At 38.2% G+C, this 24,817-nt stretch overlaps 1 protein-coding gene across 2 annotated transcripts in view; it reads left to right on the forward strand.

Annotated features, from left to right (window-relative positions):
• The window catches only part of LOC125247564 (CXADR-like membrane protein), an 824,350-nt gene that overhangs the window by 788,817 nt on the left and 10,716 nt on the right, over positions 1-24,817 (forward strand). The window contains exon 1 of one of the 2 annotated variants that reach the window (XM_048158943.1): positions 15,297-15,393. The exons of the other annotated variant lie outside the window; for it this stretch is intronic. Coding sequence (XP_048014900.1) covers positions 15,333-15,393 — 61 coding nt within the window. The 5' untranslated portion in view covers positions 15,297-15,332. Of the gene's footprint in view, positions 1-15,296; positions 15,394-24,817 lie in introns of those variants that run through there. 2 annotated transcript variants of the gene reach the window in all.

Consider the following 24,817-nt stretch of genomic DNA (forward strand, 5'->3'; position numbering starts at 1 on the left):
ATTGAGATGAGGCTCAGCATGGTTTTGTTACTGAATGATTCAGCGTTTTGAATGAATTGGTTGAGTCAAAGATTCAATGACCCATTAATAAACAACTGCCTCATTCTTGAATGAATCAGCCATTGGAATGAATCGTTTGAATGAATGACTCAATGACTCACTTATTAAAAGTGCCATCTAACGTTTTTTTATAAGACGTAATATAAGTCTAAGGTGTCCCCTGAATGTGTCTGTGAAGTTTCAGCTCAAAATACAAAATAGATTTTTTTTTTATTAATTTTTTTAACTGCCTATTTTGGGGCATAATTAGAAATGCACCGATTCAGGCTGCGGCCCCTTTAATTGCTCGCACTCCCCGCCCCCAGAGCTCTCGACTCTATCACTGCATAAACAAAGTTCACACAGCTAATACAACCCTCAAAATGGATCTTTACAAAGTGCAGCATGCAGCATGTCTAATTTATTTGGATGTTTACATTTGATTCTGAATGAGTTTGATAGTGCTCCATGGCTAAAGCTAACATTACACACTGTTGGAGAGATTTATAAAGAATGAAGTTGTGTTTATGAATTATACAGACTGCAAGTGTTTAAAAATGAAAATAGCGACGGCTCTTGTCTCCGTGAATACAGTAAGAAACGATGGTAACTTTAACCACATTTAACAGTAAATTAGCATCATGCTAACGAAACATTTAGAAAGACAATTTACAAATATCACTAAAATATCATGATATCATGGATCATGTCAGTTATTATTGCTCCATCTGCCATTTTTCGCTGTTGTTCTTGCTTGCTTACCTAGTCTTATGTTTCAGCTGTGCACAGATCCAGACGTTAATACTGGCTGCCCTTGTATAATGCCTTGAACATGAGCTGGCATATGCAAATATTGGGGGCGTACATATTAATGATCCCGACTGTTACATAACAGTCAGTGTTATGTTGAGATTCGCCTGTTCTTCGGAGGTCTTTTCAACAAATAAGATTTATATAAGAAGGAGGAAACAATGGAGTTTGAAACTCACTGTATGTCATTTCCATGTACTGAACTCTTGTTATTCAACTATGCCGAGGTAAATTCAATTTTCAATTTGATGGCACCTTTAAGACGGTAACTTGATGCCACCTACTGGTGGTTTAATTAAATTTTTAAAAGAATAATTTCACCCCCAACATTTCTTACAATCCCATAACATTATTTAATACAGCTGTAATTTATTTTTTTACATTTACATTTACATTTATTCATTTGGCAGACGCTTTTATCCAAAGCGACTTACAAGTGAGGAATACAACAAGCGAGTCGTCATGACGAGGCAAATAGACAAGAAGTGCTCATAATACAAGTTATAGGCAGTGCTCAGATTATCCTAAGATACAATAGAGAGGGATTAGAGGAAGTGAAAGGATAGGAATAAGAAGTTTTTTTTTTTTTTTTTTTTTTTTTTTTTTTAAGATGAGGTTAAGTGCTCACGAAAGAGATGAGTTTTCAGCTGTCTTTTGAATATTGCCAGGGATTCCGCATTCCGGATGGAGGCAGGGAGATCGTTCCACCAGCAAGGAACAGTGAATGAGAACGTTCTGGAAAGTGATTTTGTGCCTCTCTGTGATGGTACCACAAGCCTTCACTCCTTTAATGAGCGCAGGTTTCTGGTAGGAGTGTAGACTCGTAAGAGTGAGTGGAAGTAGGAGGGTGCTGAGCCTGTGGCAGATCTGTAAGCAAGCGTCAACGCCTTGAATTTGATGCGAGCAGCAAGTGGTAGCCAGTGAAGAGAGATGAAGAGAGGCGTGACGTGGGCTCTTTTGGGCTTGTTGAAGACGAGACGTGCTGCTGCATTCTGAATCATTTGTAGAGGCTTGATTGTGCATGATGGCAGTCCAGCCAGAAGAGCATTGCAGTAATCAAGCCTAGAAATGACCAGGGCCTGGACCAGAAGTTGTGTTGCATGTTCTGTTAGAAAGGGCCTGATTTTCCTGATGTTGTATAGTGCAAATCTGCATGACCGAGCTGTCTTTGCAATGTGGTCTTTGAAGGACAGTTGGTCATCAAGGATTACTCCAAGATTTCTGGTCGAATTTGACGGGGTAATTGAGGATGTACCTAGCTGGATGCTGAAATCGTGATTTAGAGTCGGATTGGCAGGGAAGACGAGAAGCTCAGTCTTAGCCAGGTTGAGCTGTAGATGATGTTCTTTCATCCATGCCGAGATGCCCGCCAGACAGCTTGAGATTCGTGCAGCTACTGTGGGATCATCTGGTTGGAATGAAAGGAAGAGTTGTGTGTCATCAGCATAGCAATGGTAGGAGAAACCATGTGCCTGAATGATGGGACCAAGTGATGTAGTGTAAATGGAGAAGAGGAGGGGTCCAAGAACTGAACCCTGAGGAACACCCGTGGTCAGTTGATGAGCTTTTTAATTGTAAATTTGTAAATTAATTAATTTGATTGGTAACTTAGTGTCTTATTCCAATTACATTTATTGATCGAAGTTAAGAATTTAAAATGAAAGATGAATCATACATTTTACATGAATCTATCACAAATATGCAGATTTAAATATGTCAAAGCTGCAATATTCTGAAAGGATATTGCTTCAGAAATGTTTTATTTATACTTACACCACAAAAGAAATCTTTTTTTTTTTCTCTCTCTCTTGGACAAGCTTAATGTCAAGCCCTGTATAAAGTCTTAATGGGCCGCATTTCAGTCATCATTTCATATTGTCAATTTTGACAATATTCCCAATTTTATTGGGAATTTGGCTGTATTAAAATATATTATGTGAGAAAAAGGGTAGCAGTAGATAAGCAAACAAATGTAAAGGGCTGACACTTGGCAGAATTCAAATGCAACAGTGACATGATGAATATTCTAATTGCCGTATGACGTCATCTATCGACATTTAGCGACATATATATATGGCATTAAAAAAATAAAAAAATGGCATTAAAAAGGCATTAGAAAGCATTAAATTAGATTTGATGAAACCTGCAGAAACCCTGTAATGGCAGTGAGTATGAGCTGAAGAAAGTGCATCCATTATTAACGTACTTCACATGGCTCCGGGGGTTAATAAAGGCCTTCTGCAGAGAAAAGATGGGTTTGTGATGTTCTGGTTGAAATGTTATGTCTGATGTTAAATAAAGCATTAAAAACCTAAGAAGAGTATTTCCAAGTCGTCAAGCCACCTTTATCCTCTCATGCAGTTACAGATGCAGTATTTTGACTGAAACACTTCTTCTGCTGCTGCACAAGATGAGAACGCACTTTTATCATTCTTTTAGACAAAAAAGAGTCTGAGTTTGTGGTATGTTTTCCAAAAGCATCATAAGTCTAAGTTGATGGTAGAACAATTGCCACCAGTGGAGGTATGATTAACTTAGGCTTACGATGATTTAGGGAATCGCAGGCCAGATTGATTTGATGTCAGCGCCACCTATTGGTCAAAAGTAATAAGCACTTATGTCACATTACATGTGACTGTATTGAAGGGGTGGATTCTGGAATCCACTGCAGCTTCAATATATATCTTTTAAGTTATTAATCAACATTTATATTTCTGTTAAAATATTTGAATGACTTCTTCAATGTATGTTAAAGCGTCTATTTTCCTCTGTACCTCTCACTAAGAGAAAAGAACATGTTATCAGTATGTTTTGGGGAAAGTTTGCTGCTCAGAGCAGAGCTCAGATCAACTTCAGCCTTGAAGAAGCTGTGAATCATGTGTATCTGTGTATGTGTGCTAAGAGTTTTGTGCAGGTCCCTTTGTACTGGACAACTGGCATTCTGCTTGAGACCAGCAGACGCCACATCATGACCCCAAAAGGACATCCGGTACCTAAATCCAGGGTCCCCCTCGTCATCACCGCGACGAAGGGATATATGCTTCTTACTATCTGTCCATGTGTGGAAAATTTCTAATCTTGTCTATTTTTCTTAGCCAATCAGAATCATTCAACCTGAAGTAATGACGTAGTTAGTTGATTCTGTTAGAGTATAATTGTTGTGGAAATGTGAATGTACGCAGAGCGGCCTACGAACTCCTTGTGAGACCTGAAGCTGGCTTCTGCTGATGAAACTACAAACTATTCTTCATTAAATTTTTCTTCAATTTATTATTTTTTTTAAACTTTGACTCCGGGTCTTTATTCAACATATCTGGTAACAAGGGTCCCTAACAGTTTATGGTGGAGGAATTGCGAGCAATCATTCTTTGGTGACATCCCTGACTAACCAACAAACAAGGTAGGAAGATTTATTTATTTATTGGTTAGGGCTGTCTGGTTGAAAGAGTTGAGAGGATTGGGAAGTGAGACGGTGGGTTTACGCACTCAGACGTGAGTGTAGGACACCAGGTCCTTGAATACAGGCTGGTGTATTACCGAAAGCCATAATAGGCAGACGGTTGGTGATAACTACACTCCATTAAGGAGTTGGAAAGCACTGAAAGCCATAATAGGCAGACAGTGTGGTGGATACCCCACCCCATTAAGGGGTAGGGAAGACACTAGTAAGCTGGGATACTGTACTCTATTAAAGGGTTGATAAAGACACTGGAAGCCATAAGAGGCAGACAGTGTGGGGATACTACACTCCATTAAGGGGTTGTAAAGAAGTTACTACTAGTGTGTCTCACGAACCAAAGCTCTCTGACTCCAATTCCAGACAGGGGCGCCCCGAGCTTAGAGATTCAGGTAGTCAGGAATAGAAGCTTTTAGTTAAATACGATAAAATAAAGATAGGGATAGGGTTGGTTGGTCACGGATGCATCAGGAACGATCCCGACAACAATAAAATTGTGACACTAATTGGATTGGACCAGTATATGTAACTGTGATTTTGGAGTATACTTTGCAGTTTCATCAAGCAGAAGCCAAAGCTGTGTTGTTTAAAGATCGCCGCCTCCATCTGTTCAGGTGAGTATTAACTTTTACTAAGATATGGCTGACAAATGGAGTAACTTGATCAGTCCTGATACAGATGACACAGAAGGGAGTAAACGCTGTAAGCAGCTTTGCTCTGAGGCTCTCACTTCAAAGAAATATGCAGAGCTAATCAAGAAAATGGTTAGTCAGGGCTTTGATTCTGATTGGAATGTTGTTCAACAACTTGACTGGCTACAGACCAAGAAAGAGCCTGAAAGATTTAAATTTCTTGCTGTTTGTGCTTATTCTTGGATTTGTAAAATGGGTGGTGTACCTTTAACTCTTGAAAAGAAAATCCCAGACGTAACTGAGGGATGGTACAGTCTGACTGCCCAACGTGATAAAATATGTGAAATCACAGGAATTGATGCAGGGTTTGATCTGAGTAGTTGGAGTAAAGGACTTGAAGTAGTTTGTGAAAAAGCAGATAGAGCCATGAGCTGTAAATTATCGCAGAGTGTGTCTGCTCTCTCCGCTTCCGAGCTCTCTTCTCAGACTGTTCAGGCAGCTGCCACTTCAGGCACCACCCCACAGACTGAGAACCAGACTGATAGCCCTTACACTGAGATGTGCAGTTTATTGAATGTTGCTGCTGCAAATACCCTTCACACTTATGCAGAAACCCCAGAGCTTCCTACCATGCAAGCAAAACCTAACACAGGTCCCGAAGTCAGAAATCTCCGTCTGACCCCCATGGAACTGAATGTGGTCACTTCCAGGGGGACTGTCTCAGCTGCTCCAGTCAGACGTTCTGACAATGTTGAGAGAAACATAAAGGTGGGAGCCGCTTTTGAGCTCGGAGAGTGGACTAGACTCTCAGCCTCTGAGAAAAACAGTTTGCTTGCAGGATTGGAACCTTTTAAATTGTTTAACCCAAACAAAGTCTTGTGGGATAAAATAGAAGCAGTTGCTAGGCAACAAAATTTGGGCATAGCTGATGTACAGGTTCTGGTAGAAAGTCTGGTTCCCTCAAGTAAATTACGTAGAGTTCAGGGAATTGAGTTTGGCCCTAGGGCCCCAGTAACTTGGGGACAATATTGCTTACAGTGACTATGAAAGACAAATATAAAAATAATGTTTATTTGAAAACAAATGTCAATTCTGGCAAAGTCTTAAGTTGGGCCAGAGTTACAAGAAATAGGTAAAGTTTGATGTTAAAAGTTATAAAAAGACAGTGTACCAGTCCTGAAATCCTCAGAGTCTCTCTCTCATTCAAAGTCAGCTAAAGGCTGCTATCTGAGCTTGTGTCATAAGTGATAACAAGCTATTTATAAAAGCACAGTGTCTAAGTTGAAAATCATGGACACAGAGATGATGAAAGAAATGATTGCCATAAAGAGGTTAAGTTGTTAAATTAGTTAAATTTGTTGTTAAATTTGTCAAAGGAAAACTCAATGAGTATAAAGAGGTCTCTAAAATGGTAATACAGACCTTGAATGATAGAAGTGACTATTTTGATGAATTTATTCTATGACCAGTAATTTTTTGTCTAATCTTTGTCACCACCATGTGCAGGGCTGATGGCTCCGGTTACAGATGTAGCAGAACACTACACTGAATGGACAGCTGTGAGAATTAAATTCACTGAGTATATTCTCAGCACTGATATGTTGCTGCTGAGAGAATGCACAGTCTAATGATTTTAGTGATTAAATACTGCTGTCATTAACCTGTCTCCATGTTTTAACACTATTAGGCAATCCAATGGCTCTGGTGGCTCTTGAATGCAACTTCCCTAAGCTCCAGAAAACACCTGATTTTGGTGAAGAAAACTGTCAAAGATCTGGAATGGGAAAGAGCGGGTACCAGTGTGCACGAGGTGATTTCTCAAAGACGGGTAAGATCCTCTTTGGCCAGACGAGGACAACCTAAGGCAGGGGGTTGTCGCCGCCACTGGGCATCTACCCTGATGGGAGGTGGTTATGTGAGATGGGTATGAGAGTTGAGCAGGATGTCTGTGAGGCCAGCAGCATCATGAAGGGGGGATGACCTGTGAGAAGAACAGCAGTCTGACCCAAAAATGCTCCTCTATACCACTCACCAGAAACCGCGTTCCTAAGATGGCTTGTTTTTCATTGTGACAAGCAACTATGCCAGGGGACAAGACCCTGAGGAAAAAGAGTATTGATATAGAGCTGATGGGAATGAGCTTTCAAGAACCGACTGAGAACATGAGGTGATTGTCCGTAAGTTCTGGGGAGACCAGAGTAAAATTTAGTAACATGATGTTGGTTGCCCTGTTGGCAAGAACTGTATAGAAGTTTAGGATTCAGCAGGATGATGAATCCCTGAATTCATGAGGCTGTGTGATTTTGAACTAATGTGTCTCTATCATAGTTTTTACTCCTGCAGGTCATTAGACATGGCAGAGGATAATTCCAAGGCAATGGTAGTGGTTAAAGATAAAGACTGATTTTGAAGAGTCAAGAGACAGATAAGTGCATTCAGCATTTAAACTAAAGATAACCTCAAAAATGGCTACTAGCATAACATCTTAGATGGTGGTAATGGCTTTTATTTGGAAGTTTAAAAAAAAGTACATTTTAACCTTTGTGAATGACCAAGGTTTCCATATAATAATTTAATATTAAATTCTAAGTTACAGACTTTTGATTCTGTTGAAAAGATTATTAGTGCAGTAAGAGAGAGAGACTGCTTAAGTGGAGGAAAAGGATGGAGCTCTGTCTGTCTGTTATCAGTCTGCTAAAGCTTAAACAAAACAATGAGATTAGAACCAAAACAACCCAGCTGACCTTTCGGAAAACAAATTATAGTGAAGAGACATAATTTGAGACTGAATAAGAGTAAAACCTACAGGAAAACGGTTAAGTTCAAATATGTTTTCAGAATTAAAACAAAAAGCTAACATTGACAATGAGCGGTTCATATTCATGTGTCTAGTGTGTGTGAGGCTGACTGAACTTTATGTTTTGTATGTGTTAGTGTGGGGAAATAATCTGTCCTCAGTGTGTGTATGTCATTAACACTCTGAGGTCTAAAAACGCGCCGGCGCGTTTTGCAGGTTTTTTTTCACATTGCAGCAAAACAGACTTAAAATACTCTGTCATTTTTTGTCATAGAGACATAAGTAATATATCAATTGAAACTATAGAATATCTCCTTTTATTTGTATACACTCAGAGTAAAAACAAAATGTTGTGCTTTTTGTAAAATAAAGAAAACTAACATGATGCGTGATCTCTCATCTCCCTCTGAACGAAGTCCAATCTGATAGTTCTCAGAAAATGAAGTGTAACTTAGTGAATACTAATCACAAAAAATTCATACTTATGTCTAACAAAACGTTGAAATGTCAGGTTTTAAATCGTGCAAGTCAAATCGAAAACAAACATTCTGTGTTTATGTAATCTGTATGAAAAGAGAGCCATGTCAGAAGTCCGTGATTCAGCTCATTACCCACTAATGCGGCCACACCCACGGAGCCAGCGCTATTCACAGGCAAATTCAGAGACAACACATGCATTCATCATCTCAATCGTGTATTTATTGCCTTGAAAATTGTTTATCTGGATGAAAAAGCCATGGTTAGCGATCTCTGGAAGACATTCAGTAAATTCCTGTTTGTTTTCTTCTATTGATAAGTTTTAAGTGAGTTTTTGTTTCTTTAGCGCCCTCCGGCTGTAGTATGAATTGGTAAACACCATTCATGGAATATCGTCTTCTTCTTAGGTGAATTTGTGGACTAAAATGTACAGAGCGCCCTCCGGCTGCAGTATGAATTGCAAACACCAGCGCTCATAGAGATAACAATGAATATTAAATAAAAAATAACTCCTCTGTATAGAAAATTGACATAAACATATGAGAATCCTATATTTCTCCAAATGTGCATGCTTTTAAACTAAAAGCCTATATTCAGACTCTTTGCATCACAGAAATACATTATATTTTAAAGATTTTATTTTGTAATAAAATTTTCTGTATGTTTCATATACCATGATGAGCTTGAGACATCACAGAAGTTTTTTTTCACAGCCTACCTGACTGAAATGCCTCATTAATATGCAAGTCTTTTCAGGTCATTACTATTCAATTCTTTTGTCTTCACAGGTGAGAATGAGCCATTATTCATGGAGATTCACGCCTCCTCGCATACCGTGTTTCTTGGCAAAAAGTGTCTTACAAAAACTAAATCAGTATAGTTATAAATGAAAGAGTAGTCAGCATAATTTTTACATAATTTTGAAGCAAAAACTCTAGTCTACAACCTTCAATACCCAAAAGTCTTGTGAACACAGATTTAATATACTTTTATTGGCCTTATATCAGTGACTTAAGTTTTTTGTTTTTTCAGTAACCACGCATAAACGTTATTCCTTCAAAAACACAAACATGTACACACATGTTCCTCACATATTATGGTAGCCTAGTTTGTGCTGAATACAGTGTAATACACTTGTGTCATTAATATGTTTATGTCCTCATGTGTGTGTCATGACTCCAGATTAACCTCTGGAATGAGTGTTTTATCATTACAGATGGGTTAAGTGAAATGACAAATTTTGACAAGCCGATATTTCGGATTGAATCTTATGAAAAGACGATACAGAACATGGGACGAGCTTTAAGTGGATTGGATATCCAGCTCTGTCTGCTAATGGTAATTATGACTTTTGTCATTTATGATGTTGATTTTAATTATTCTCTGGATTAGTATTTTTAAGAACATTTATATAAATTGGAATTGTGTAATTGAAGATTGCCGTCCATGGGTTAAAAACCCTTGTCTAAATTCAACTGAGGGTCTAAATTTAAACACTGTCTTATTTGTTTGATCAGAATGATAAACGTAAATGTTATAAGATTTGATGGCAGAGACAAAGTGACACATTGGCTAAGTCACTAGTAAATTATCCAGAGAAACCCCTCAAATTTATGTCAGGCCGGTGGGCAAACAAAGGAGGAGTGAATATAACTGATAAAAGTTTTATTTTTCATCCATTAAATGGATGCATGACATTAGATGCCTAGAGAAATATAATTTATGTAATAAGGGTTGAAGGTGAAAGAAGCTATCAGGCTGTTTGTGCAACCTAGGGATTTGAGAAAAACAATAATTTGGTTTCTGCAAAAAAAAAAAAAATAGAGATAAGTAGGACTGGAGACAGTAACGATAATATATTTTTAGATCTGCAGACTAACAATTCAATGGGATAGAGTGACAAAATTATAAGCAGTTGAAATTATGATGATAAAAAAAAAAGGAGAAACTGTTTCAAAATCAGCTTTAAAGAAATTGATAATGTCTTATAGTACAAATTTGTATAATTTATAAGTGTTATGGAAGAAAATCTGTCCATTTGTGTTTTTGTTTGACAATTTTGGGGTAGTGAGTAATAATGAAAAAGATCCCTGCCAAAGAAGAGGGTTAAGATTTTGGTCATTAAGATTTTGGTCAGCCTATGCAGTTATAATTGACAAGAAACTTGAGTTTAAAACTGACTTTAAAGGAAATCTTAATTATTATTAAATTATTTTGAATGCTGTACTTTTGACAGTCTCAATACTGTGAAATGTTGTGAAAATTGAGTTTCAGATTAATAATAATTAGGTATTGAGTATTATTAACAGTGAATGTCATGATAAAGATATCAGTCAAGACAAAGAAATTGTTACTCTAACTAAATTTATATGTTTTGATGATTATTTCATTCTGATGAAAGGTTTTTAACTAAATGTTTTGAAATTCAAAGGTTTAGGTTTATGTTTATTTTTATTTATATTGTTTATTTTTTTGTGGGCTATAATGGATCTGTTGTGAAAAGAAATCTTAACAAAAGGATTATTAAGTAAAAGTAACAATTCTATGTTTTATTGAAAATGATAATTGAAACGGTCATGTAAATTTGTTTTCTTTTATTTCTATTTTTAAAGGTGTTTAAAAAAAAGAGATTTAAAATATGTTCTTCAATTAAGGTGGTACATGCTATGTCTGTAAACTGAACAATGATTTAAGAAACTTACAATACTTAGATGGATTATGATGGTCTTAGTTATTTATTTATTTTTTGTTGTTTATTTTGAATTAGACCACAATTTTGTTTTTAATATTAAAAATTATCTATAAAGGTATAGTGAAAGGAGTGGATTTGCGATCCATCACCTTGTAATATATAATGAATTGGAAATTATATTTTTCTAAAAACCAGTGTATAGATCCTGGTGTTTATGATTACAGGCAATGTCTGTATTTAGTATCTGAGGAGTGACTGAGGGTCTGGCCCATGCCAGGAATACAGTAACAGCGCTTGCTCACTTAGCCCGGCTTGCAGAGAATAAATATGTATTTGCTTTGTAGTCAAGGAATTTGATGATAAAACCGAATAACAAAGATTGATAAAGACGACTATGTGTAAGTACTGAAGATCAATAATGCACTATGTGCTCTGTAGAAAATTCTGTTCTAGTTAAGTCCTTCAAGGGAAAACCTATTGTCTATTTTATACAATTGTAACATGCCAGGGGAGCATGGGTGAGCAATGTTAAATTTTGAAGCAGCCTAAATTGTTAAGACCAGATGTGGTGTTTAAGACTTCACATCGGCCTTTTAAGGGGGGACTGAAGGGGTGGATTCTGGAATCCACTGCCGCTTCAATATATATCTTTTAAGTTATTAATCAACATTTATATTTCTGTTAAAATATTTGAATGACTTCTTCAATGTATGTTAAAGCGTCTATTTTCCTCTGTACCTCTCACTAAGAGAAAAGAACATGTTATCAGTATGTTTTGGGGAAAGTTTGCTGCTCAGAGCAGAGCTCAGATCAACTTCAGCCTTGAAGAAGCTGTGAATCATGTGTATCTGTGTATGTGTGCTAAGAGTTTTGTGCAGGTCCCTTTGTACTGGACAACTGGCATTCTGCTTGAGACCAGCAGACGCCACATCATGACCCCAAAAGGACATCCGGTACCTAAATCCAGGGTCCCCCTCGTCATCACCGCGACGAAGGGAGATATGCTTCTTACTATCTGTCCATGTGTGGAAAATTTCTAATCTTGTCTATTTTTCTTAGCCAATCAGAATCATTCAACCTGAAGTAATGACGTAGTTAGTTGATTCTAATTGTTGTGGAAATGTGAATGTACGCAGAGCGGCCTACGAACTCCTTGTGAGACCTGAAGCTGGCTTCTGCTGATGAAACTACAAACTATTCTTCATTAAATTTTTCTTCAATTTATTATTTTTTTTTAAACTTTGACTCCGGGTCTTTATTCAACATATCTGGTAACAAGGGTCCTTAACAGTATTAATCCAAGCATTTTTCTTAAAACTGTCTCCAAATGTCTTTACTCATTGTTGCAGTTGGTCTGATGCCTTGATTTTCAGCTCCTCATTTTGCCTCTGAGCTGCTTGGACCCTTAATCTCTGCTTGCAGCTATATTTATTATTATTGTAGTTTTATTGAAGTGATTGGGATGAGATTGATCTGCAATAGTGTAGATGATGGCTGTTATCAGTACTTAAATCCAGATGAATCGGAGACATGACCAACACTCACAACCAGTGTTGCCAGACGTACAATAATTATCGTTATCTATTGTGGTAATTTGCAGGTCATGTAAAAAGTTGTTGGTCTAGATAAATAGCTTGTGTATGTTTGACTCATGTCACCTTTATTTATTATATATAGCACTATGAATGAATAAAGCATCAAAAAGATTTATGTTTGGACAATGGCAGTGATGGATCCAGATTGAAAAAAAAAAAAAGATATAATCAATCATTTAATCAAATATATTGTAATGATTTATTGTTTTATGTTTTTATGGCAAATGTACACTGTTTTTCCTATGAAAAGTCCTTTAAGGGCTTGGTTGCTGACTTGTATGTTTTTGTAAAAAGCTGCTGTGCACATACACACTTTCTGGAAGCTTCTTTTGGCATATGTAAATGCTAGAGTGTTAAAGTACAAATATTATAACAGGTCTTTGTCTTCACAGATCTATCTGATTTCCACGAAAAGAGGAACTGATACCTCGATTGTCCATCTTTGTCAGACTGTACTTTGAACTTGTGAAGTGCAGAACTGTGTCTCTATTCTGTGTGATGAAGATGATTTGCTGATTCTCATATCTTGTCTTTTCATTCCTGTTTTTAGCATCTTTGTTCATTTTGAAAGATTTCTACTCATTTTCTTAATTAAACCTCTGTAATTGTTTAATATGTCTCCTTTCCTGAGATGTTTGTCACAAATATGGTGATTCATGAGCTTGTAATGTGAGGATGAACAGCAGCAAAGATAAACTAATAATGAAATGATTCATTCATGTTCATAATAATTCACATAACTTTATTCTGGTTAGTTCAGAAATCCACTTTGATAAACTAATGACTTTAACACACTTCATCTTCTCTCACAGTCGGGTCACAAGATCACAGTTATTGGTTCAGACTTGTTCACTGAAAGATAGAGCTGAATGTCATGCAGCAGCACTTAAAGAAAGAAGAGGAAGTGACATCAGAATGATTCAGTCTAGACTGGTTCAGAGGTGATCACTGAAACTGAGTTCTGAGGAACATGTTTCTGAAGCTCAACAGTGAGATCACAGCTCTGAAAACACTACATCTGCTACAGTTAACCCTGATCCTAACTTCCTACACACTCTGTGTTTGACTTCAAGTCAAGTTTTTTAGCTTTTAGTATGAATATGTCAACATTAAAGGGTCGTGAAACCCTGTTTCAGCAGCAGTCAGTTCTCAGCACAGTTTTGAAAACTGCTACAGAAGTGGGCGTGGTTAAGCTGTGGAGTGGAGGGGAGGAGGCGTGGTTAAGCTGTGGAATGATGGGGAGTGGGCGTGGTTAATATGTGGAGTGGAGGGGGAAGTGGGCGTGGTTAAGCTGTGGAGTGGAGGGGGATGAGGGAGACTGACAGCACAGCAACGGCTTCTGATTCAGACAGATTTATTTCACTCTCATTAAAAGCATCAAAGCTTCCAACAAATGAACGCTGCAAATTACTGTTACATGCAACACAATATACACATGGTATTTGCTATAATTTAATACACAAATAAACGCACAGCCATTCGCATTTGGTCCTCTGCATTGAATACGAACACACTGTTGCATCTCCCTGCTGCTGGTAACCATGTAATCCAGTACAATCTGTCACATGTGAATCTCACCAGTGGCTCTTCAAAGCTGTTAGCATGCGACATGGTGAGTTGAGACCCAACATGTGAAGACTGGATCTGGATCTGGATCTAGAGACTGCGTGAAAGTCACCGCTTGATTGGTTTCAATGGGCATGAATACAGATCCAGCAATGCACTGTGGAGGGCTACAAAGAGCTCAGCAGACACATAGAAATGCTGATGGTCATCCACTGCACCCTGTTCCTCCACCTGTCATCTTGACATCTGTCTTGCCACTGGACTCAGGCGGACACAGGAAGAGAGAGTGAGGCTGACGCTGCGCACCTCTCCCTCACTTTAATCCAATTCATGCGCAAGTCATCTTCATCACCCTTGCACCTAGAGAGCACCCTTTCATGTAACGTGCATATCGATGATGAAACAGTCATTAGAGTAGCCAAGGCCAGCGCTTCGTCCATCAGTGTGGGAACGAAAAGGGATCAGCCTGACCACTAAGCTGAAGGTCTATAGAGCTGTAGTCCTGTTTGTCTTCCTTTACACCTCTGAAACATGGACAGTTTATCAGCGACACGCCAAATATCTGAACTGCCTCCACCTCTGCTGTCTCCACAAACTGTTGAAAGTCAAGTGGCAGGATAAAGTCCCAGATACAGAAATACGCATTACAATAGTAACTACACACACAGTGTGGTTTACAACCAGCCTAAGAAGACCTAAGACAGCTGAGCAACTAGAAGCCTGTATTAGACAAGAATGGGACAACATTCCTATTCCTAAACTTGAGCAACTTGTCTCCTCAGTCCCCAGACGTTTGCAGACTGTTATAAAAAGAAGAGGGGATGCCACACAGTGGTAAACATGGCCATGTCCCAACTTTTTTGAGATGTGTTGATGCCATGAAATTTAAAATCAACTTATTTTTCCCTTAAAATGATACATTTTCTCAGTTTTAACATTTGATATGTCATCTATGTTGCACATCTAAGTGTGCTTCACACACTTCCCTGAGACTGAAGAGCACAGATGTGTGAGAGTGTGAGATTCACCCAAGAATATCTTATAATGATGTGTGTCAGTGTGGTTTACAACATACACTATCTCACTCATCATGTTTCACTCAAAGCATGCAACACTTCACTGTGATATAGTGTCAATAAATATCAACTCTAGCATGATGTCATCACTCAGATCAGAGGAAGTTCTTTTTTTAGACACGACCAGCACTTCCTGTCTGAAGAAAGATCTGTAACTATATAATGAAGAGAAAGACTGACAGAAACAGAAAATGGCTGATCAGTGTGATCTGTGTCTGCTGGGACTGATCATTCTCTCTTCACTTCTCACAGGTAAAGAAATATGGATTTTCTTTATCTTTTTTGATGTTTAATGAAGGACATTTACTTGTGTAAAAGCAATAAAATGACCTATAAATAAGGTTGAATATAGCAGCAACCTATAGCGCTGAGGGGCTCAGCAGCAGGACAGAATCCGTGACGCGTTTCCATGCTTTTAACATCCATTTATTGTCGTGATGAAATATAGTTCATATAACACTTGAAACTGTAGAAACATTTAGGATTAGGAATAATTAAAAACAGTCAACAGATGAATTGTTGGTCAAAACTGGTCGACAGATGAATCACAAGCAGTCATTAGAAACAAACAATTAAACAAAGCAGGAAAGAGTGAGTGTTCTCAAAGTCTGCGTGACGCTGATGGAAATTTCTGTGCAAGTGAATGGAGGGAGATTGGACTCTCTTCTGAAGAATGTTCTCCATGTATTCTCCATTTGGGTTCAGAGTGAAAGAACCTTTTGAACAAGGGTGTCAAACTCAGGGATGGAGCTAAACTCTGAGGACAGGAACTAATGAAACACACCTGAACCAGCTAATCAATGTCTTCAGGATTGCTAGAGACTTCCAGGCAGGTGTTCTGGAGCGGGCTGGAGCACTTTGCAGGACAGTGTCCCTCCAGGAGCGGAGTTTGACACACATGCTGTGGACTGACCGTCATCTGCTTTCTTGAAGAACAGTCTCAGCTTTCCATCCCTTGGGGTTTATCTTGAGAAGGCATCTGTCAAACAAACAACATGAGTGATGAAACAGACTCTCTACTTTTAATAAATTAACAGTAAAAATATCAGAATAGTGGAAAATGGCACAGAACATATTTGTGGAGGGAATTTACAAGAGAGACAGTGTGAATGCCAGAGGATCTATGTCTACATTAACCCAGATACTGTTTTTTTCTGCATATTTGATCAAATAAATGCAGGCTTGATGATCATAGTGACTTCTTTCAAAAACATTAAAATACTAAGCCTAATGTTTCCAAACTGGTACTATATATATAATTCATGTAGATTCATGTATATCCAAAAATTGACGCTACTCGTCGTTGGCTGTTTGGCACATGTTTCCCTCAGATGTAAAAACGACAGTAACGTGAGGCCTACAGTGAAACTAAATGCAACAGAAAGCCTAAACAAAATTATGGCGTAATGTAAGGACTTGGCTAATGTCAAGTAACTAAATAACAAAACTACACCTTACCGTCAACTGAGACGTAATTTCAGATATCATAAACATTTTATGACAAATGCTATGAAAGAAAGAAAGAAAAAATGGTCTTACCTGTAATTGAAGAGTTTGGTTCCAAAACGCAATAACTCAATTTTGATTAATTTGAGTAAAAAGGTGTTCCTTTTCGAAAGGGAACTCGCTCTGCGTTGATTACGCAATGGGGAATGTCACACGTGACCGATGTGTGAACGCCAACTATCCAACAACTCCAATCCCTATTGGCCGGTGACAGCCTATGACGTAATATGATGCAACCCAGAAGTATAAAGGAGCGCCTGGAGAAACAGTCTTATCGTCTTTCGGGTCTGTTCTGTCTGATCGCAACCATATAAACTCCGGTAGGGTTTTTATATATGCCTTACAAACGTTCAAGAGAGTGTGTTTATCCGTGTCCCAGAGTTTGACACTTGATATACACATTTCTGGGTGTTTTCTGTCTGGAGAGGAGCGCGCATAGACAGTGCTTGAGGGCACTGTCTGTGTGTTTGTCTGTTGTTTACTGTCAGCGTCTCCACTGTCCGCATCTGTGCCTGATGATTCTGGCCCCATTTGTGCTGAGGCAAAACGATGGTTGCAATCATAGGGCTCGCAGGTGAGCTCGTTGGGAAGTTTGAGAAAGTTGTATTCTCTCTCAGATTCCCCAGGGCTGACGAGGATGAGTGGATGATGATGACGTTCGTGTTTGACATCATCGCGTCCGATAGCGAGCGCTCCTCTGGCTATGTGTGCGGAGCTGCTGTGTTTTTGGGACGCGCTTTTTGGCGGGATGCAGCTGCCGTGAGGGTGCGTTAAGAAAGGGGCCACATGCGGATGGCTCGGTGAGCGGTTCCTTTCTGTCCATGAATACTGCAGCTTCCATGACTTTCCTTTCTGATCTCCACGTTTGAGATCGGGAGGGCATGGAAAAACACCTAGCCATTCAGGTTTGTATCTGAACCCAGACAGACAGGAGGAGGAGGAAGCGAGAGTGAGATGAATAATCGATTTTAAACACTGTTGCATTTGTAATCGATTCCCCAGCTACATAGGGCGATTTTTATCTACCCTCTCCTCTTCTTCTTCCACCTCCTGTGTATATATATTTATATATTATTATATATTTATATATTTATATGCATGTGTGTATATATATATAAACATATATCATGCTCAGAAGCTTCTTATGGTCAGACTGATGGCTGGGCCCATAGTGATTATTTCGGCCCGCTTTTTCAGTTTGATAGTGAGGATTTTTTAGGCTTAAAAGACCTCTAGATTCCATCCTTTCATGTAAAAAGGAATTTTTAGGAGTCTTCAGTCTTTGAGCTGCAGGAGGGTCTATATTTTATGTGTTTTAAAATAAGATCTTGTTTTCCTGTATAGTTTTCTGAGCATGTAGTCAGAAAAAGTAGGGGTTTTTTTGGGCAAACTAAAGTTGATAGGCTGGCTAGAATATATATTGTGCAGGCCACAAAATGGCCGCCTCTTAGCCACCTGTTATTTAGAGTAGCTTCTCATCTGCTGTTTTCTAGAGTAGTTTGAGTTAGCACTCGTCACTTCAGTTAATATGAATGTTTAGGTCGGCCTTGATCGGCCGCCTGACATTTTTTGCTTGTGAGCTTCACTTTCTTTCTCTTATCCATGAGATTTGGAGGTGAAACCCAGGCTTCACTAGGCTTGTGGCCCTGTAAGAAGGCCCGTAGCTTAGCAGCCAGGCTAGAGCTAGGTTAGGTGTGTTATTTACATATAACCCTATGTATACTATCCCTTGTCAGGTTGTATAGTTCCTAGTTCTGGTCTCCTCCCGAGGGAGTTGTCAGGCCGTATGCCCATTATCCCCTTGTTCATGTAGGTGCAATTGTTGAGTTTAACAGCTAGGTTGTAGACTGTTTTTAGACTTCCTGATGCTGTTATCTCAGGTGGTAGGCCCTTATCTTTGCTTAGATAAGTTCATGCTGTGTGTGCTAGGCCCCACTTTCTAGAACTTTTATGCTATGGAAAATGTGTTTTTTACTCTGAGCTACTTGTTTTCTTTAATCAAGTTTGAGTTGACGTTGCTAGTGTTTAGCATCCGTTCTCTATGGCTCAGTACAGATTTGAGAATCTGTATGGAATCTGTATACATTGTATGTGAGCTTACTTATGCTGCCTCAGGTTAGCACCTGATCTCATAATAGCAGGCTTTTTCATGTAGCTGCTTTTGGAGACATTGGTGACCTAATATTCCTCATTAGTAGGTTTATTGGTGTTACTGAGTGCATCACCTGTTGGATTACACACTCAGGGTAGTATAGAACCACTTTTTGTGATCTTGTTAACAGCTATATTGCATATAACTTTGCATATAATATCTGCATTCCTCTCAGAGTGGACTCTTAGTTGTTCCTAAGATACGCTTTGTTCCAGGGGTGATAGAGCATTTTCTTCTTATGCTCCTAAGCTTTGGAACTCTCTCCCAGCTGACATCAGGGAAGCAAATACATTAGTGACTTTTAAATCTCTTCTTAAAACATTCTATTTTAGGATTGCTTTTACTTGATTAATCTTTTTTTTTTTTCTATTTCTATTTCTTTGATGTATGTTTTTTGTATTTAAATCTGTTGTTTTCTCTGTTATGTTTTCTTGTAAAGTCTCTGGTTGGCCAGAGGCCCATGTGATAAATCTAACCTCCTTTGGTTCAGTTATTTATCATTCTTGGTGCCTAAACACTCCCACGAGCTGATGCCACGAGTCTGTTAAGGTTATAGGTCCATCCAGGCCTTCCTTAATATGTGTTGGCGTACGATGTACTCCTCTTGCTTTAAAGAGTAAAAGGTGCTTTTACTTAGTACACTGCTCATTGGATTGTGTTAGGTGGATTGTCATGCAGGCACTTTTGCAGCCTCTTTTGCAGCCATTGAAGTCATCTGTCTACACCAGCAAGACAGGTGTTCAGGGTGGCCCTTAAAACCAGGTCACTTTCTGTATAGACTTCTGTTTTCACATATAGCTACTATCATTGTAATGACTGAGACAAATCAGACACAGTTATTTGTTAGTTAACCAACAGTCTTAAGCTCACTCTGGGGTCTGGCTTACATCCCCCGAGAAGTTCTCAGTTGCAAGTTTTATTGCACCAAAGAATGCCGCATGGAGAGCAGAGAAGAGACACACAGAAAACCTGCATCTTCCCTGCGTTATCCCTACATAACACAGACTCTCTTGCATTAATGTATAGACAGACTGTTCTATAAATGAACATGTACATTCCCAGGAAATGGTATCCATTATTACTGTTGTGGTATTGCAGTCATTGTATTTACATGTTTTATGATTTTTAAGTTTTATGACATTTAAGGTAACTTCAATTATGCCATGTTTAGTGTCTATGCGTTTGTATTGAGAAGATTTAAATGCTTGTGTATGCGGTATGTCCATACCTGTGCAACACATTAGTATTACAAGTATCTTTACCAGTTTATCTGCCTAGTTGTAAAAAAGCCCAGACAAGGGGGTGTGTTGTCACCCGGAAATACAACATCTTCATTGGTCCAGTCAACAACTAAGAGGTGTGACTTTGACCAGAGGTTAAAAGCCAGCGAAAAATGCCACTCTTGCTCTTCTCCTTGCTTCTGAATGACTGAACGGACCTCCTTGCTGCAGGCCTCTCCAGGCCAAGGCCTGGCCTACAACCAAGCCATGTGCTCATCTATAAGTTGTTTCATAGTACTCCATCCAATGCAGAAGATACTGGCAACAACTTCGGACTGAATGCTCAAGATCTCTCCTCAGATGGCAGATCCAATGCTCCTCAGCCTAAAGGCATCTTGCAAGTATCGTACATTTGAACACTAAACAGCGATTTAGTATTGATTTGTAAAACTTACCTTTGTCAGCAAAGGTGTTTTAATACTGAGGAAACTGATGATTCTTTTCCAGATTGCCGTTGACTTTTTCCCATAGCTGTAGTAACAGTACCTCTTCCGGTTCAACCCTATCATTACTCATTCTTACCTAGAGTACGTATGTGTGTGTGACCTTTGTTGTATGTTATGTGTTTGTTAGTTTAGTTATGTGTTTGTGAGTTAGTTATTAAAGATTGTGCACAATACATGTTTGGTTCTGACTCCATCTGCTAATAAGTTGCCTCTTAAGTTATTTAGACCCTGACTACATGCTCTAAGTAGCACGGTACAATAAGAATGTTATTTTTCCATAACCTGGAAATGAACATTTCTTAGAATTAACACTCTGAGGTCTGAGGTATCGCCGGTGATACCACCGCGTTTTTTTTCTTACCAGTGTGAAAGAGACTCAAAATACTCTGTCAATGTTGCACATACAATTAAGAGCTATACACCATTTTAATCTGTGGAATATCTTCTTTTATTTGTGTACACTCAGAGTAAAAACAAAATGTTGTGCTTTTCACAAAATAAAGAAAACTAACATGATGCGTGATCTCTCGTCTCCCTCTGAACGAAGTCCAATCTGATAGTTCTCAGAAAATGAACTGTAACTTAGTGAATACTAATCACAAAAAAATTAGACTTATGTCTAAATTGTGCAAGTCAAATTGAAAACAAATATTCTCTGTTTATATAATCTGTATGAAAAAGAGAACCATGTCAGAAGTCCGTTATTCAGCTCATTATCCGCTAATGCGGCCACGCCCACGGAGCGAGCGCTATTCAGAGGCAAATTCTGAGGCAATACATGCATACATCGTCTCAATCGTGTATTTATTGTCTTGAAAAGTGTTTTGAATAGCCATAGTTAGCGATCTCTGGCCTCTGTTAGTTCGGTTAGTTCCTGGATTGCCTTTTCTTCTTTAGCAGGCATTTGTGGACTAAAAGGTGTACAGAGCGCCCTCCGTCTGCAAGTATGAATTGAAAACACAGTATCCAGCGCTCACAGTGATGACAATAAATACTGAATAAATATTACTCCTCTGTATAGAAAATTGACATAAACATATGAGAATCCATCAATATTTCTCCAAATGCGCATGCTTTTAAGCTAAAAGGCTATATGAAATGCCATAGAGGTAACATAATTGTTCAGACACTTTGCAACACAGAAATACATTATATTTTAAAGCATATAATAGAATACCATTATTTTAAATTGTAATAATATTTCACAGTATTGCTGTTTTTTCTGTATGTTTGATTTACACCATGATGAGCTGAGACATGATCACAGAGGGTTTTTTCACAGCCTACCTGACTGAAAGAGCTCATTATTTATGCAGGTAATTAGAGCTCTTTATGCGATTCTTTTGTCTTCTCAGGTGAGAATCACCCATTATTCATGATGATTCACGCCTCCACGCATACTGTGTTTCTTGACAAAAGATGTTTTAGAAAATTTAAATCTCTCTATTGTTTTATATGAAGGATTAGGAATGATAATTTTTACAGAATTTTGAAGCAAAAACTCTAGTCTACAATCTCCAATACCCAGAAGTCTTGTGAACACAGATTTAATATTATTTTTTTGGCCTTATTTCAGTGACTTAAGTTTTTTGTTTTTTCAATAACCACGCATAAACGTTATTCCTTCAAAAATACAAACATGTACATGTTTCTCACATATTATCGTAGCCTAGTTTGTGCTGAATACAGTGTAATGACACTTTTTCCATTAATATGTTTATGAACAACTGAAAAAAGCACAAATGTCAGGGCATGTCAAAACTTCTCCAGGCCCCAAATCAGCCTCAGACTCCAGAGGGTTAATAAACAATCAACACTGAGTGTTCACTGGACAACAGGTTAATTGATTGTAATATTAAGCTTAATGTAGCTATATACAGTTAATCTGATTAACGGATTTACATATTCATAATTAATCATAATTAATAATCATATTGAGTTATTAATAATTATTAATATTTCCCCTTTGAGTTAATTCGCTACAATCATGCTGTAGGCCTCCATGAGTATGTACCCATTGCATGGTCTCCCTGTTAGATGAGCTTTGTTCTTCCCTTTTAGGGTTATGTTTGTAATAGTGCTTAGTTCCCTAAGCTGATCATGGTGGTAGGCCTTAATCAGGCCTCCTCCTAAGATTCAGCCCTAGGCTGGTTTTTGCTCCCCTGTATAAACAGGTGCTTAGCGCACAGCCTCCTCAGTGCGTTAATTAAGCGCTGAGTAGATCCTAGGATGAGTGGATTATACTCCCCTCAATTCGAGGGTTCATAGCACTCAGCTGAGTTCTGCTCTCCAGAATGCCTGTCTCTACGTGTGGGTCTGAGTTACTCCTGCCTTTCTGCAGTCACTCTTACCTGCTCTCTTCTATGAAGGATGCGTTATTGAGATTCTGTTCTCAGACAGGTTGGCCAAGACTAAGTTTGTCCTATAACAGACCAGGTCGGCCTCCCTGGTGGCATTGGGGGTGACTTCGTTCCCCTCTAGTGACTGGCCAGGACTCCTTTCTGGCCACATTCCCTTAAAGTGACCACTTTCTCTGCAGAAAAGTTGGTCCCAGATGCCTTTAGTGGCCTAGGTAGGCCTTCTGCGGAAGGCCTTCTTGAGGCTTAGCTTGGACTGTTGGCCATAGGGAATGCTGTCACTGACAGCCTGGTGTGACCCGAGGGTGAGTTGCTAAGCGTTTCCTTTGAAACTACTTAAATATTTTATACTTAAGGATCACGCCATATTACGTCATAGGCTGTTGCCGGACAATAGGGATTGGAGTTGTTGGATAGTTTGCTTTCAGACACCGGGTCACATGTGACATTCCCCATTGTGTAATCAACGTAGAGTCTCGTTCCCTGGTTCTCAGGGAACTATGGTTACATACGTAACCTGAGACGTTTTCTTTACCAAGAAAGTGGCAAGATGAAAACCACTATTTTCTGTTTCAAACTTTCACATAGCATAATTTGGTTATAAAAACATTAAAAAATTCAAATCTACATTTTTATTTTAAAAAGTTTATTATAAAAACATATTGTTTTTCCCCCAAAATCCAATAAATCCATGACTTTTTTTTTTCAAAATTTAATTAATCCTTCAATATAAAAGATATTTTTCAAATTGAAAATACACAACAAAGTAAGTTCATTCACATATATGACAGAGCCTAAACTTTGCCAATATTTATCTTATATACAGGCATTTTACTAAAAATACATTCAGTCGTCGCTCTCAAAATGAATTCAACGAGTCATCTTGTTATTGTTATAAATTATTTGTCATTACCGATTAAAGAGATTCTGGCGCCACTGCACGGTTAAATAAACACATTTGCTGAGTACATTGGTATTAAAAACAGCTTTTTAAAAAAGCCTTCAATGTTTACAGTGTGTGGAATGGTGCACTGTGATTGGTTGAGAGGATATATCGTGTTCTGCAGAAAAAGGAGACTGGCGTTTGTTGCATTTTGGAAAGAAAGGGAGAAAACACGACAGAAAAACAAGACTGATATCGCATTTTGCACAAAATTAATAAATGACTTTTCAATACCGACCAGATACAATACTGATTTTGGTGGAAACTCAATTTGTTTTTTAAATGCCGTTTAATGCGTCTTGGAACCAAACTCTAACTATATTAGTGTTCACACCAGCGGACAATAACTATAACGATAACTATAACGATAACTATATTAATGTTCACACCAGTGGACTATTTTGCAATTATGGCTATTTTGCAAGTTCTTTACCAACCTACAATTCACCCAAAAGGCCTGTAGGTGGCACAACGACTTAATTTAACCAACTATGATAACTTCGTTAGATGGTAAATCAATACAAAACATGGTTTTGGTGAGCGCTTTGTAATATGTATTCACATTAGATTTTAAAGCAACAAAATTCGTTTGCAATAAGACAAACCAGATTCAAATTGCCCGGCAAATTTGTAAAGCAACGAACAATCATTTCTAGTTGATCAACATTATGAAAACTGGTGAAACCTTTAGGAACTTCAAAAGATAAAACAGCGAAACTCCTAATATTACTTCCAATATTTCCAAATTATGTTCATTTTCATAGAGTGGGCCAATATCGTGACGATTATTTAAAATCAATCGGGAGAAGCAGATATCGTTATCGTGATTAAAATACGATTAATCGTTCAGCCCTAATTTAATTTAATTTGACTTGACATTTGATATTCAACAGTATTCTTGACATTTATTCAACAGTGCTTTTGATCTGCCTGCATTGACACTATTCTTTAAAAGGAAAATTATATACCAATTATCAATGTAAAGCTGCTTT

The sequence above is a fragment of the Megalobrama amblycephala genome, linkage group LG1, assembly GCF_018812025.1.
Source record: "Megalobrama amblycephala isolate DHTTF-2021 linkage group LG1, ASM1881202v1, whole genome shotgun sequence".
Lineage (NCBI taxonomy): Eukaryota > Metazoa > Chordata > Actinopteri > Cypriniformes > Xenocyprididae > Megalobrama > Megalobrama amblycephala.